At 40.3% G+C, this 15,126-nt stretch overlaps 1 protein-coding gene and 1 long non-coding RNA gene across 4 annotated transcripts in view; one reads left to right on the top strand and one right to left on the bottom strand.

The window, feature by feature from the left end:
- SLC9C2 (solute carrier family 9 member C2 (putative)) overlaps positions 1–3,907 on the top strand; it is a 111,052-nt gene extending 107,145 nt beyond the window's left edge. Inside the window, exons 27-28 of the mRNA XM_054465775.1 lie at positions 956–1,017; positions 3,279–3,907. Of these exons, the coding sequence (XP_054321750.1) occupies positions 956–978 (23 nt within the window). The 3' untranslated portion in view covers positions 979–1,017; positions 3,279–3,907. The remainder of the gene's footprint in view (positions 1–955; positions 1,018–3,278) is intronic.
- The window catches only part of LOC129021143 (uncharacterized), a 121,814-nt gene extending 112,776 nt beyond the window's left edge, over positions 1–9,038 (bottom strand). Inside the window, exons 1-3 of one of the 3 annotated variants that reach the window (XR_008495953.2) lie at positions 8,973–9,038; positions 5,378–5,448; positions 1,308–1,459 (exon numbers count right to left, since the gene is read on the bottom strand). This is a non-coding gene — a long non-coding RNA (uncharacterized LOC129021143). The remainder of the gene's footprint in view (positions 1–1,307; positions 1,460–5,377; positions 5,449–8,972) is intronic. The other 2 variants (XR_008495960.2, XR_008495950.2) reach the window with 2 other exon arrangements.
- Positions 9,039–15,126: the final 6,088 nt, after the last annotated feature.

The raw sequence follows: 15,126 nt of genomic DNA on the forward strand, positions 1-15,126 counted from the left end.
GTAATTGTGCTTTTCCCTTGGCAGCAATTTGAACCTCAGAGGTTCCTGTGGCTCACCCTCTTCTAGGGTCATATGCAGCACTGTGATTTAGGGAGCCCCCTCTGCTCCTGGGTCACCTGTCCAAGTTGGCTAGCACTGAGATGATCATTTCCCCAGCTCACAGTCTCTGAAGGTCTGCCGCTCTGCTGCTTCCAAATCACTCTTGGGGCACAGGAGTCTATGGCAAGGCTGGGAACTCAGGGTCTAGCGTCAGCCCCCTTGGGGCACCCTAAGAAGGGCTATTGAGCCAGAGATCTTAAGCACTGTCAGGGAGCAGGGCACATGTCCCTAGTGTTCTTGTGCCCACAGGCCCCTTTTCTTGATGAGTTCCTCTGTAATCATTTTTAGATAGAGGGAAACACATCACTTTGTATTCCTCATGGGTTTCAGACAAAAGTCACAAATGGTAGGCATGTGGACTGGATCTTTGACTCCTAATTTAAGAGTCACTTGTTTTCTTTTAAAATTTTAAAATTAGTTGCCAAGTAGAAACAAATGTTTTGCATTTTAAAAATGCAGATTTTGAAGTTTTCATGAAAAAATAAGGTCTGCCAGCACTCAGCCCTCATTCCTGTATGTGGCAACAGATAGGGCTGAGTATCAGTTGGCTTCTATAGAGGGAGCAGATGCTCTGCAGCTTGCCACAGTCCACACTGCTCGCTCTCGCCTTTACCCAGCCCACTTCAACTGTTTACGTGATCTGCCTATTCTCATATGAGTTTGCCAGCCCTTGTATTGGACTTTAGGGAGCCTACTACAAACCTCTGAGGGAAGAAAAACAGGGACATTTGAGAGGGGGAAGGGAAAAGGGAAACTTATAGGGAGAAAGCAAATAGATATTTCAAAATATTTTCTGGTTGCCTTTACTCTTAAATTCCTAATTCACTTTTTCTGTTCAATGCTTGGATTTGGTTAGCCTCAGTCAACACTGGTCTTTGAACAACCAGGAAAGAATATAAATGGAAGACAAAAGATGAGGTAATAAACTTGACACTTTGATTAGATTTTTTTCTTATTGCAAATATTGAACTATACAGCTAAAATAAATTGAGGCAAAATAGCAAATTATAGGTGGTGAGAAAAGACACTCCTAGCTACAACTCATTAATTTGGACAAATTAGAATAAAGCCCATTTAAATTACTTAAAAATTAAAATTACAGAGTATTTTTGAAAGACATAATTTTGCCCCACCCCATTTTTCCCCCCTCACTGATATTTAGGTCAAAGAGTAGGGATCTATGGAATTTGGGGTGAGGAGGGACATACATCATGCACATGTGTAGACACTAGAGTCTAAATATCCATGCTTCTGCCTTTGGAGTGTGGATTCCTGGATGTACAGATTGGTATGCTTGCAGTTTGTGGAGTCACAGACTGATCACAGGCATCTTCCTAGAGTACCAGTTTTACCTGAGGATCTTTTAAAGAAAAAGGTTAACTCATTTAACTGGTAGGTTATTTGAAACATTTTACATTAAAAAACATATTATCGAGTAGGGTGACAAATTTGCATGAATTTTTAAGATAAAACAAGAGACTTCAAAAGATTTTGTTGTGGAGAGTCACGTAGATATTTGCCCCCACATCTTTTCCTTCTTTCCTCAGTAACCAGGACAAATTTAGAGAAGTTTGAGAAGGCTGGAAGTCACGCCTAGAGTTGAAACGGAACGTGGGCCTGTCATATTGGACCAGGACAGAATAGAGACAATTTTGGTGGTGGTGGGGCAGCCTGCAAGGCTCATGACTCTAGAGGTCTCTATTAGGGCTCCTGTTTGGGCCAGAGCAGACTGCTGGGTGGACTGGAGGAGCAGATGGCTCTGACAGGTTAATAGGGTGCTAGACAAATGCAGAAGTGGGCCAGGTAGCAGTGATAGTGCTAAGCACAGGCTTCAAGGACCTTTAGCCTTTTCCCAGCCAGGTGCCAAGTCATCCCAAATAAACAGATTTTTTTTTTTTTTTTTTTTTTGAGATGGAGTCTCACTGTGTCACACGGGCTGGAGTACAGTGGCACAATCTTGACTCACTGCAACCTTTGTTTCCCGGGTTCAAGTGATTCTCCTGCCACAGCCTCTGGAGTAGCTGGGACTACAGGCAGATGTCACCATGCCCGGCTACTTTTTTGTATTTTTAGTAGTGACAGGGTTTCACCATGTTAGCCAGGATGGTCTCGATCTCCTGACCTCATGATCTGCCTGCCTCGGCCTCCCAAAGTGCTGGGATTACAGGCGTGAGCCACCGCGCCCAGCCATAAACAGCAAGAGAAGTCCCTTGGCCCATGTTATCCCCAACTAGACAGCCACCCTAAGACTCTTCTAATAGCAATGTTGGTCCTGCCACTGTTATTTATGATAATCAAGGTAGTCTGCAGTATATTTGTTGGGGAAAGGAAAGTTGCATTGACCAAATTTATGGTCAATAGTTCCTTTAAACCAGGTAACCTGGTTCTTTTTAGGCAGTCCTCCTAGGGCCTTCCTCTCCTCTCTCTTAAAGGGACCTTATTTCACAAAGGGGATTTAAGAGTCAAATAATTGGTCTGGCGTGGTGGCTCACACCTGTAATCCCAGCACTTTGGGAGGCTGAGGCTGTCAGATCACGAGGTCATGAGATCGAGACCACCCTGGCTAACATGGTGAAACCCCATCTCTACTGAAAATACAGAAAATTAGCTGGGCGTGGTGGTGGGCGCCTGTAGTTCCGGCTACTCAGGAGGCTGAGGCAGGAGAATGGCATGAACCTGGGAGGCGGAGTTTGTGGTGAGACGAGACCTCACCACTGCACTCCAGCCTGGGCGACAGAGCAAGACTCCGTCTCAAAAGAAAAAAAAAAAAAAGAGTCAAATAATTGAGTTCCTCATTTGTTACTATCTTGTCCAGCCCCCATTACTTAAAAAGATTCCCATTCCGATTTACAAAAAAAGTTTCCAATAGCCCTGCAATCAGTCATAAAGTTAATTGTAATTCAACTTCTGTAACATTTCTCTTCTTCTTAAACACACCTTTGATAGACTACTCTCATTGAATTAATGTAGTATCTCTTCACAAGATGACAGCGTAGAGATGCACATGTAATTAATTATATGCATCACTCAAAACTCTTCATATGAAGATCTTTTAGGAGGAATGTTTCAGATAATAAAATAGAAATGCTTACATAAGTTTTCTGGTTCCATTTAATAGGTAAGAAGTTTTTCCTGAAATGTTTATAGGCTAATATTTAACTTTTGACTTTCTTTTATAGTTGAAAACTGGATACCATTTTAGAAAAGGGTATTAATGATACAAATATGATGTGTGGAGTCAGGTTAAAGACCAAGCTACTTTCCTCACCCAAATACTAAAGGATTATCTGCAAGGAGTTTACTTAGAAGCTACTGAAACAGGTTACTGCTGCATTTAGTTTATAAGCAATGGATGGACTGCTGTAAAAATTCTTAATTTTAAGTAGTTGCATTATATTTGAGATGTTAAAAAAGTCTTCAGGATAATATAAAAGACACTGAAACATATGTCCTACCAAATGAAACCCTGTTTCCAGCTTAGAGCAAATTTTAACATAGTACATTATAAAAAGTGTTGTATAACTGATATGTTACTGTCTAAAGCATAGAACCTGTAATTTTCATTTGTGAAATTGTTATAATTAGTGCCTCCCTAATATTTTCCAGAGTATAGCTATTCTCCCCTTCCCAGTTTGGTAAATATTGAAAAACAGAATTATATTCCACAATCTTAGTAACTTTCAGTAAGTAAGTAATTTTTGCTTTCAGTGAAATTTAGGAGAAATTAATATTCTCATATTGCACAGTACTGTTTGATGTCACCTTTCATTTTATTTTTAAAAATCAAATAAAGTTGAGTTTTATGGTTGTCTGTTTATTATTAGAACCCATATTCCTTTTCATCTCAACAAGACTGAAAGGAATACATAATACTTTAGAAGAAAACCATAATAGTGTTTTAGGAAAGGAGTCAGATCCAGACCCCAAGAGAGGGTTCTTGGATCTCCTGCAAGAAAGAATTCAGGGTGAGTCCCAGTGCAAAGTGAAAGCAAGTTTATTAAGAAAGTAAAGGAATAAAAGAATGGCTACTCCACAGACAGAGCAGCCCCGAGGGCTGCTGGTTGCCTATTTTTATGGTTATTTCTTGATGATATGCTAAACCAGGGGTGGATTATTAATGCCTCTCCTTTTTAGACCATATAGGGTAACCTCCTGACATTGCCATGGCATTTGTACACTGTCATGGTGCTGGTGGGAGTGTAGCAGTGAGGACGACCAGAGGTCAGTCTTGTCACCATTTTGGTTTTGGCTGGCTCCTTTACTGCAACCTGTTTTATCAGCAAGGTCGTTATGACCTGTATTTTGTGCTGACCTCATGACTTAGATTGCTTTATCCGTCTGGGAATGCAGCCCAGTAACTTTCAGCCTCATTTTACCCAGCTCTTATTTAAGATGGAGTTGCTGTGGTTCACATGTCTCTGACATTTCCCCCTCCCTTTTATGAAAGAATCCTTAATCCTGAGGGTTGCAGAGGGATGAGATCCATCTTCTGTAGCTTTTTCAGGTTGAATGGGGTGATGATATTCTTGCCTAACTATAGGGGTCTCTTGCATTCAGGGTAGAGAGGAGCTTAGTAAGAAAGCATCAGTATGGTAAGGTCCATTCATAATTATTGAATTTTGACAAAAGGTGATATCTGGAAGATTTATAAGTGTTTAATTTAAGAAAACATTTTAGGGCCAGGCGTGGCGGCTCACAACTGTAATCCCAACATTTTGGGAGGCCAAGGTGGGTGGATCATGAGATCAGGAGTTTGAGACCAGCCTGGTCAATATGGTGAAACCCCATCCCTACTAATAATACAAAAATTAGCCAGGCGTGGTGGTGTGTGCCTGTAGTTCTAGCTACTCAGGAGGCTGAGGCAGGAGAATCACTTGAACCTGGGAGGCAGAGGTTGCAGTGGGCCGAGATCACGCCACTGCACTCCAGCCTGGGTGACAGAGGGAGACTCCGTCTCAAAAGAAAAAAAAAAAAAAGGAAACATTTAGTATGCTTGTTCTGTTTTCCTACACAAAGAGTATAACAGCAATATATTCCACAAGAGTAAAGCAAAATAAGTAAAGTTATATTCTAAATAAACTAAATTAGAAGTAAAGTTATATTCTAAATAAACTAAATTAGAAGAGTATAACAGCAATATATTCCACAAGAGTAAAGCAAAATAAGTAAAGTTATATTCTAAATAAACTAAATTAGAACTGTTGGAGCTAAGCTGGTATGGGGTTAGTTGGTTGTAATGTGCCTAGAATTAGAATACTGATATAGATTTTTACATTACCCATCCTCTTGTTTTTTTCTGAGCAACAGTCGGAGATTACTGGTTGGTTCATAGGAATAAGCAGGGTTAGCCTAAATTGCAGAAACAGAAACAACTAATGAGACTAGAATTTAATAACAAGTGTACCACAGTTCTTGAAACATAATATTTCTCTCTCCAGTATTCCATTTTTACTAAAGACAAATCATGGTGAGACTGATTTACTTTATTATACATGGCCTGATTATTTGTATAAAGTGCAGCAAGAATAATTATTTTTCACATAGGTTTTTTAATTGGCTTTGATAGAACTCTGTTTTATAAGGAATCTCAGATAAGACTTTTTAAAAGCTGAGTCCAGCCATGGGTTTGTACCCTCTAATACCTATGAGTTGGGTAAATTTCTTTCCTCTTGCAGTCCCAAGATAACTTACTTCTACTTCTACTGGACTTGATAGAAAGTGACATTCTTTACTTACCACAAGTCAGAAACCCTGTACAGGGACTGTGTAGGCAAGGTATGAGGCCAGTTCCCCAAAGGGCTTTTGTTGGCTCTACAAGTTAATTTTAATTCCTTAAAGGAAAACACACCATTCCAATGAAAGCCTTGGTAAAATAATCAATTTCTCCAATTGTGCCCTTTTACAAAAGAAAACAGATTCTTACTGTACTTATGCAAATTACTATATTGTCATAAGTTAGGAATACTCGCAACTAGTTTCCAAATTCTGGAGAAATCAGGTAGAGAGAAAAAAATATGCTCCAAATTTTGTTCACAGTAGTATATTTTACTCAATTGCTAAAAGCTGTAAATAGAAAAACTCAAAAGAAAAGTTTCCTTGACTCTGAAAAACAAAACAAAGGATCAGCAGCATTTTAAGCAAAGTTAAAAAGATTAGTTCAGTTTTCTATTGGTTCAGTTAATATAGTTAACACCTGTTCTATTTTATATTCATGAACATTCCAGCTCTTCATGAGAGTTCTAAAAGTTGTTTTCTCTATTCTGATGTTATAATCTCCAAAGTTATCAGAAAAACCTGCATTTAAGAACACCTGTTAGATTTCTATAATTGATTATAAACCACCTTCTAAAGAGGATTAAAACAAGGTAATAATTGTTTGTGGCTGACAAAATGTTTTAGGGCAGCCACAGTCTAAGAAACAATTGACAAGGAAATTTGTTACCTCTGTGACATACAATGATTTTATGTAACAATTATAATTGTTACTGATAATGTACACTAAGTCATATCAGAATTATAGGAGTTTCCCATAATTTTGGAATATATACCAATAACACATTTATGAAAACACAGCCCAAAGAAAACCAAACACCATTTTATATTTGACAATACTTCCTGTATGACTTTCTTACCAAATAAGCCAAATGTCACTGTTGCATTAGTGCATTATTTATGTCAAACCCTATTCTTAATAAAACCTTATAAATAAATCCATCCAATCTTAGTCAGTTTGACCATAAGGTAAGATTCTCATAAGCCTTTTATAACCCTTTACAAGTTTTTGTTAAAGAGCAGATCATAAGCATGGTTTTGCTCTAAGAAAAACCTATTGTGCTTTTATTCCAATGTTTAATTTATAGAAAAACTGAATAATATCCCTTTAATTTAGCCAATGTCCACACACAGACTCTCTTTTATATATATATATATTTTAAAAACCTTCCACAACTGTTTAAACCTTTAGCTTTATTCTATCTAACTTAAAACAATTCTTTAACCCTTTAGGCAAAAAAAACTACATTCTCATGCCTTTTTATAATCTTTTACCAAAAATATGTTTTACTTTCCTTACACACCTTACATGTAAAAGTGTTTCTTCAATAGTCTCAATTACATGTTACAATGTTAACTTTTAGTGACTTTTACTTTTGGTGAAAGCCCTGGTTAGTAAGCAATTTGAATTGTGTACTAGGTGTGGAGCCTAGCCCAGGACACACCAGGCAGAAGTGCAGATAAGGGCTGACTCTCCAGCATAACTAGGGGTGTGGCTAACTCCACATGTTCCCATGCCTTACCTAGCAGTAAAGCAGGCAAGTGGTACAGTAGGAGTCATAGTGGCATTTTATGAAGCATTTAGGAGGCCTAACAACCTTTGAATTGTATGACATTTCTTGCATAAATTCCCTTTCACAAATCTTTTCACAACTTGCACAGACCATCTGAGACATTCTTGGACTTTCTGATTTGTCCTAAACATCCTTCCTTTTAAACAACCAGTCATTTTACTTTAGGACAAGAATTTACCATACAAGATCCTTTTTTATATAAAATCTCTTTTTTAATAATCTTCTTTGTATAGGTAGGGTACATGGCTAATTTCACATGTCCCCAAGCCTTATCTAGAATCTAATGGCTTTAAGGTAGGTAAATTGAACAATTTTTAAAAGTCAAAGAAGCAGTTTGTGACCTTAAAGCATTTAGCAAACTTAATATCTGATCTGCATAATGTAGGCTAAACGTTTTTATCAAAATTTTAAAGCTGTTTTTATTTCCCCAAAATTATTAAAGTTACATGAACTAAAAGGCATTACAGTTTTTATTTTGCTTTCAAGATATTTGATTTGTGTTTATTTTTGTTTAAGCCAAGTAATGAGTTCTTTTATATAAACATTACACACAACACATATATAGCTACACAGAAAGACAGAAGAAGATTATTACAATAGTTGTAAAATTTTTCATTTGCCAATTTTTAAGTTTCTTAATTGGATTACTGGCTTTAGGGTGGAGCCCTTGGAAGAAAAGGGCCAGGAAAGAGGTCTCTGGTGCCTCCTGTTTTTCCCAAGGAGTCCAGGCTGTTAGAGCTTGAACTGATTCTAACCATAGCACTCTTTAATAAAGTCCTTTCAGAATTTCTTATGCCAAATGGCCGATATTTCTGGCTTTTGAACTTTACCAAAGGTAACCTCCTGGGTGGTTAGAGAAAGGAAAATTTAAGACAGTTCATGGAGGAGAATAGAATAGACAAAGTCATGCAGATATTAAACCAGAAACAACTTACTTCCTAGGTGGGGAATTGAACCTAGACTGCAACTGTGAAAGTGCAAAAACCTTTGTTACTGAGCTACAGCACAGGGCAGTCTCCATTTCCTTTCCCAGGAGGAGTTTAGCTAATTTCGAGCTTGCAAAGGCTTTTAACTATTTAATATGATTTCTAGAGCTAACTATGACATGAACCCTAAAATTCCTGTTCCCTGAAGGCGGAGACCAAAAGAAAGCACCGCCACGTGGTTAAAAGGTCAAGCTCCCAAGGACATAAAACAAGGTGGAGACTTCATCCAGTTTTTTTGATTTGTTTGTTTTAGGGATCTGCAGCCAAGTTTGCTACTGACCAGCCTGCTGGGTCTTCTTGAAAAGCAGGCTTACAGGTGTTCTAAGCCCATGTTTTATCCTGAAGTACCCCAAAAAACAGAAAAACAAATTTATACTACAAAATACATCAGCTTAAGACTAGCCCTAGAATTCTTTTTCACATTAATCAAAACTTTACAGAGGAGATAAACGCTGTTTTTGTTTGTTTGTTTTTTACCATTCATTTATCCATTTGCACAGAGAGATAGAAGCCAGAAAGCTGACTGGTAAGAAATTCTTACCCTTTTGCTGGCATGCCAGGCTTCTGGCTTCCCTTTCCCTGAGCAGCCCTAGTGATCCGGCTTGTGGCACCATTGCCCTGGGGACCAAGTCGCATCATAAAGGAAAATTATTTTTTTCATTCTGACCAGAGCAAAATATATGTGATAAAACATAGACATTAGCCACTCTGCTTAGCACCCAATATCAAACTGGCGAGGCTTAAATTTGCCCCCAGATGGGCCCTGTCATCTTTAATCCAACCTCTGACTTGGAGTTTCAACATGTGGTCTCTGGGCAAGATGGCTGCCATTAATAACAGAAAAGATAGGAAAGGAAAGGTAGAGCCAGGAGCAGTGGCTCACACCTGTAATCCTAGCACTTTGGGAGGCCGAGGCAGATGGATCACCTGAGGTCAGGAGTTTGAGACCAGCCTGGTTAACATGGTGAAAACCTGTCTCTACTAAAAATACAAAAATTAGCTGGGCATGGTGGCGGGTGCCTGTAATCCCAGCTACTAGGGAGGATGAGGCGGGAGAACCACTTAAACCTGGGAGGCGGAGGTTGCAGTGAGCCGAGATCGCACCACTTCACTCCAGCCTGAGTGAAACAGTGAAACTCCATCTCAAAAAAAAAAAAAAAAAAAAGTATTGAAGGAAAGTATGCCTGTGGCAGGGTGGGGAAGGTGAAGAGCTTAGGGAGGCCAGAGAAACCCACTTATTCCATCCGAGAATGAAAAAGTTCTGGTGGCTGCTTGTCGGTAGCAAACGAGTCTTTTCCAGCAGTCCTATTAGCTCTCAAGTTTCCCCTTTTAGGGAGGAAAAGTTCCCCATATCCCATGATCCTGTACATGCCTAATCCTGTCACCCACAGCTGTCAGCAAAGAGTGCAAGGCAAATTAATACAAAGAGAATAGCAGTTAACATCCCATAGTACCAAACCTGTTCTTAGGGACTTTACTGAGAGGGGCCTCTAACCAACCCCCTAAATCTTAGAAGGGACTCTAACCTTCCTAAGTTGGGCCTGTAACCCAAGGTCAGTCAAACGTCCTTGCCTTTTATTAAGAGGGGCCTTTAACCCACTCAGTCTTAGGAGAGATTCTAACTCCCCTAAGGTGGGCCTCTAACTCAATTCCATTCTTTACCGGGGTACCCCACCACTTACCCCAAGTCACCCAATCAGTGCTGCAGTCTATTTTCCTTGGGTTTTGGGGGGTCTCCTCAGTATTGTCCCTTTTGTGGTTCGTGAGAAAGATGTTACTGGACCCCACCACTTACCCAAAATTAGCCTTTGTGTTGGGGGTTGCTGCAGTACAGTCACTTCCCTTTTCACCAGAAAGATGTTACAGGACCCCACTACTTAGGCAAAGGTAGCCATTGGGTCAGGGTTTCTGCACGATAGTCCCTTTGTGGTTGCCAGAAATATGTTACAGGAAAGGGGTGCAGATCCAGACCCCAAGAGAGGGTTCTTGGATCTTGTGCAAGAAAGAATTCAAGGCAAGTTCACAGTGCAAAGTGAAAGCAAGTTTATTAAGAAAGTAAAGAAATAAAAGAATGGTTACTCCATAGACAGAGCAGCCCCGAGGGCTGCTGGTTCCCCATTTTATGGTTAATTCTTGATGATATGCTAAACAGGAGGTAGATTCTCTTTTTAGACCATATAGGGTGACTTCCTGATGTTGCCATGGCATTCGTAAACTGTCATGGCACTGGTGGGAGTGTAGCAGTGAGGACGACCAGAGGTCACTCTCGTTGTCATTTTGCTTTTGGTGGGTTTTGGCTGGCCTACTGCAACCTGTTTCATCAGCAAGGTCTTTATGACCTGTATTTTGTGCTAACCTCCTATCTTATCCTGTGACTCAGGAGGCCTTAACTGTTGGGGAACACAGCCCAGTAGGTTTCAGCCTCATTTTATGCCGAGACCAGCTTGGTTGGGGAGACCCTAACCCAGCAGTGCTAGAGGAATTAAAGACACACACACAGAAATATAGAGGTGTGGAGTGGGAAATCAGGGGTCTCACTGCCTTCAGAGCTGAGAGCCTCGAACAGAGATTTACCCACATATTTATTAACAGCAGGCCAGTGATGTGATAAGCATTGTTTCTGTAGATTATAGATTAACTAAAAGTATTCCTTATGGGAAACAAAGGGATGGGCTGAAATAAAGGGATGGGTTTGACTAGTTATCTGCAGCAGGAGCATGTCCTTAAGGCAAAGATCGCTCATGCTATTGTTTGTAGTTTAAGCACACCTTTAAGAGGTTTCCGCCCTGGGTAGGCCAGGTGTTCCTTGCCTTCATTCCAGTAAACCCACAACCTTCCAGCGTGGGCGTCATGGCCATCATGAACATGTCACAGTGCTGCAGACATTTTGTTTATGGCCAGTTTTAGGGCCAGTTAATGGCCAGATTTTGGGGGGCCTGTTCCCAACATTACCCAGCTCCTATTTAAGATGGAGTTGCTCTGGTTCACACACCTCGGACAGAGGTAAGAATAGAAGGGAATACAAGAGAAGAAATCAAGTTCAAACTATTAAGAAACTTCTATACCTAGCTTAATAAGGCAGTATTTCTCAGCATGGTCCTTGTAGCATCTGTGTGTCAACAAATATGAGGTGTTTCTGAACATTACAGAAACCTGACCACAGTGGCATAACCACATACGGGTTCATCTTTCCAGTTTAATAGGATGTCTGGAAATAGGCAGACAGGAGTGGTGCAGCTGCTTCAGGATGTTATTATGGACCCAGGGTTCCTGTAGCCTACTTCTTTTTCATCCTTGGCTTGTGATATTTATCCTCATGGTGGCAAAACAACACCGGTTAACACCAGGCCTCCCAGTTTTTTTCAGGAGTAGGGCTAAGAGCTTTCTCCTAATGAGGCTTTGCCTTTTCAGTTAGGAAGGGACCTGACCCTAGGCCAGAACTGTCACATGGCCACACCTATTTCAAAATTCACCTTGAGATGAAATGGCACCTCACCTTGTTACCCTAATGCAATCTTGTGTTCTTAGTAAGGCTTAAGAGGGAAATGGGTATTGGTTGAACAACAGCAGTGTTTGTTGTACTCTGTCACAGGTCACCTGGGTAGTCAAAAGTGAATTTGTGAGCTGTGTGTGGTGGTATGTGCCTGTAATCCCAGCTGCTCGGGAGGCTGAGGCAGAAGGATCCCTTAAGCTCAGGAGTTGGAGGCTAGCCTGGACAACATAGTGAGACCCTGTGTCTAAAATATTGTTTTAAAGTTAAAGAAGATGGATTTATAGCCACCTATGGAATCAATCCCTGGGGGTAGGCCTTTGGGCTCTGCATTTTAATGTGCTCCTCAGGTGGTTTAGTGCAGATTGAAGCCTGAGTTCCATAAGTATAGGTGATAGAGGAGTAGAAGAAAACATGTCTGTTTAGGAGGCGGTACATCACCATATATTTGGGACAACTAGAGGATAATACGTCATCCCATGCATATGTTAGGATACTGTGGGCTGCAAGTACCAGAAAACCCAACTCAGACTTAAATACTAAAGAAATTTTTATGTAATGCAAGTTAAGAGGCAGGACATGTTTGTGATTGGTAGACTCAGTGAAGGTCATCAAATATCAGTTTTTCTTTCTCTCCACTCTGCTGTTTACCTTTTCAGCCTCATTCTATGGCTGATTCACTACTCCTAGGTTGTAAGACAGCTACCAGCAGCAATTAGTGCTTCATGTTTTCTTGTTTATATCCAGTGGGAGACAAACAAATGCTTACAATTGCTCTCCAGAGTGAGAAAGAATTCTAGAAACCTCTAACAATCCTCCATTTGTGTCTCATCAGCAAGAAGTGAATTACATGGCCATTTCTGAATGATGAGAGGGTAGCGATGGCCTTTTAACCAGTTAATGCTATGCCCATTTAGCTAGAATCAAAGTTGTCAGCATTTCCTCAATTTGCATTGTTTCAAAGAGGAAGGGTCAAATGAATGTGAGGGAGTAAATCCCTATGCCAGTTCACTGCACCCAGTAATTGGCATCCTGACTTGGCCATTTAGGCACAGCCATTCTGGCTTCTCATCCCTTTGCTGAGCTTCTCACTGCAGATCCCTATCTTTTGGTTGGAGGTTGGGGGTAAGATCAGACTTTTGACAAGACCACAACAAAGGAATCACAGGTCTATCACTTTGGTCACCTTAGAAGACTGTACACTTTAGAAGACTAGCCAAAGCATTTCCTAACTCTTTGAGGTCGCATAGACTGCCTCTCAAGTTGTATTTCTTTCATAGCTGCAGTAGCCATACATTAATTCACTTCCTATAAATAAATCATTGGATGCATAATGAAATTTATTCTTTTCTATGAAAATTGAGGGCAGCAATTCTCATAAGGGGACTCTACTCTCCCTGCCTAATAGTGTTACAGTCATGTGTCACGTAACAGTGCTTCAGACAAATGATGGACATTTATGACAGTGGTCCCATAAGCCTTTAACGGAGCATTTATAGAAACCTAACATATTGCATTTGATGTTGGCATTGCAGATCAAGTAGGGAAATGACTGATATTCAGTAATGACGCTGGGACATTTGGTTTTCAATTTGATAAAATATATAGAAAATAAAAATATATACCATCTAGGTTTGTATAAGTACACTCTATGTAATGTTCACACAACAAAGAAATTGGCTAATGGTGCTTTTCTTAGAACATATCCCGGTCATTAAGCAACGCATGACTGTATTTAAAAATGTACTTATAAGGATCACTTCTACCCTGGAAATGCATATTCATTAGGTAATATTTTATGTTTGGAAAAGAATACTTGTACAAGGTCTCATGGCTTCATGGCTGCTTAGTGACAGAACCAGAATTCCATTTGAGCGTACGTGACCCATTTTCTTTGAGCTCTCTTTGAGCATTTTTATACTGACATCATCTATACAGGTAGAATAGTATATATAGCCAAGCACACACCAAGGCTGAATAAAAGGTAAGAGGGATAATAGATAGGTTTGAGGTTGGAGAAAACATTGACGAATCCCATTTAGAATTTGTAAATTAAACAGCAAATGTTCCATCCATCTGTAAACAAGATTCAAATCTGAGTAACTAATGTTGGAGATTTAAACTCTGAACTAGCACCATAAAAAAGGTGAAGCCAGACTCCATGACAGAGACAAGAACAAAAGAGGCAAATATCAAAGTGAAGAGAAGAGAGCAGTGAGGACCCTGAAAGGGAAACAACAGGAGCCGGGGATAGTCAGATTTGCTGTAAGAGGACAGAGAGCATTTATTTATTTAAGAGACTGGGTCTATGTTGCCAGGTTAGACTTGAACTCCTGTGCTCCAGCAATCCTCCTGCTCTCAGCCTCCCAAGTAGCTGGAACTACATGCGCATGCCACCATGCTCAGCAGTATTAGCTCAGGGCAAAATATATTGAAACGGGGAGGAATGAGAGCAGGTAGCTAGCCCTCGTCTCTTTCAAACCAGCATTCCTCAGAATTGGAATTTCTACCTACATTCTTGACCTTCTTAGTGTTACTCAAATTCTACATGTGGAGTAATCAAGGAAACTAAAGGCTTAATGACTTGTCTAACACATGGCATTAGGGCTTGTTTTACATTATTCTACTCAATAAAAATATAAAGGTTTCGACCGGGTGCATTGGCTTATGCCTGTAATCCCAGCACTTTGGGAGGCTGAGGCAGGTGGATCACGAGGTTGAGTTTGAGACCAGCCTGGCCAATATGGTGAAATCCCATCTCTACTAAAAACACGAAAATGAGCTGGGTGTGGTGGTACGCGCCTGTGGTCCCAGCTGCTCAGGAGGCTGAGGCAGGAGAATTGCACGAACCCGGGAGGCAGAGGTTGCAGTGAGCCGAGGTTGTGTCACTGCACTCCAGCCTGGACAGGGTGAGACTGTCTCAAAAAAAAAAAAAAAAAAAAAAAAAAAAGGTTTCATGCAAAGGACTATACCAGGTGCGATGGACTGAGTGTGTCTCCTCAACATTCTTATGTTAAAGCCTAATCCCCATTGTGATAGTATTTGGATGTAGGGCCTTTGGGAGGTAATTATTAGGTCATGAGGGTGGAGCCTTCCTAAATGGGATTAGTGACCTTATGAGACATTAAGCGATGATGCCTCTCTTGGTCATGTGAGGATACAAGAAGGCAGCTAACTACAAACCAGGAAGCAGGTCCTCGCCAGA

Source organism: Pongo pygmaeus, chromosome 1 (assembly GCF_028885625.2).
Source record: "Pongo pygmaeus isolate AG05252 chromosome 1, NHGRI_mPonPyg2-v2.0_pri, whole genome shotgun sequence".
Lineage (NCBI taxonomy): Eukaryota > Metazoa > Chordata > Mammalia > Primates > Hominidae > Pongo > Pongo pygmaeus.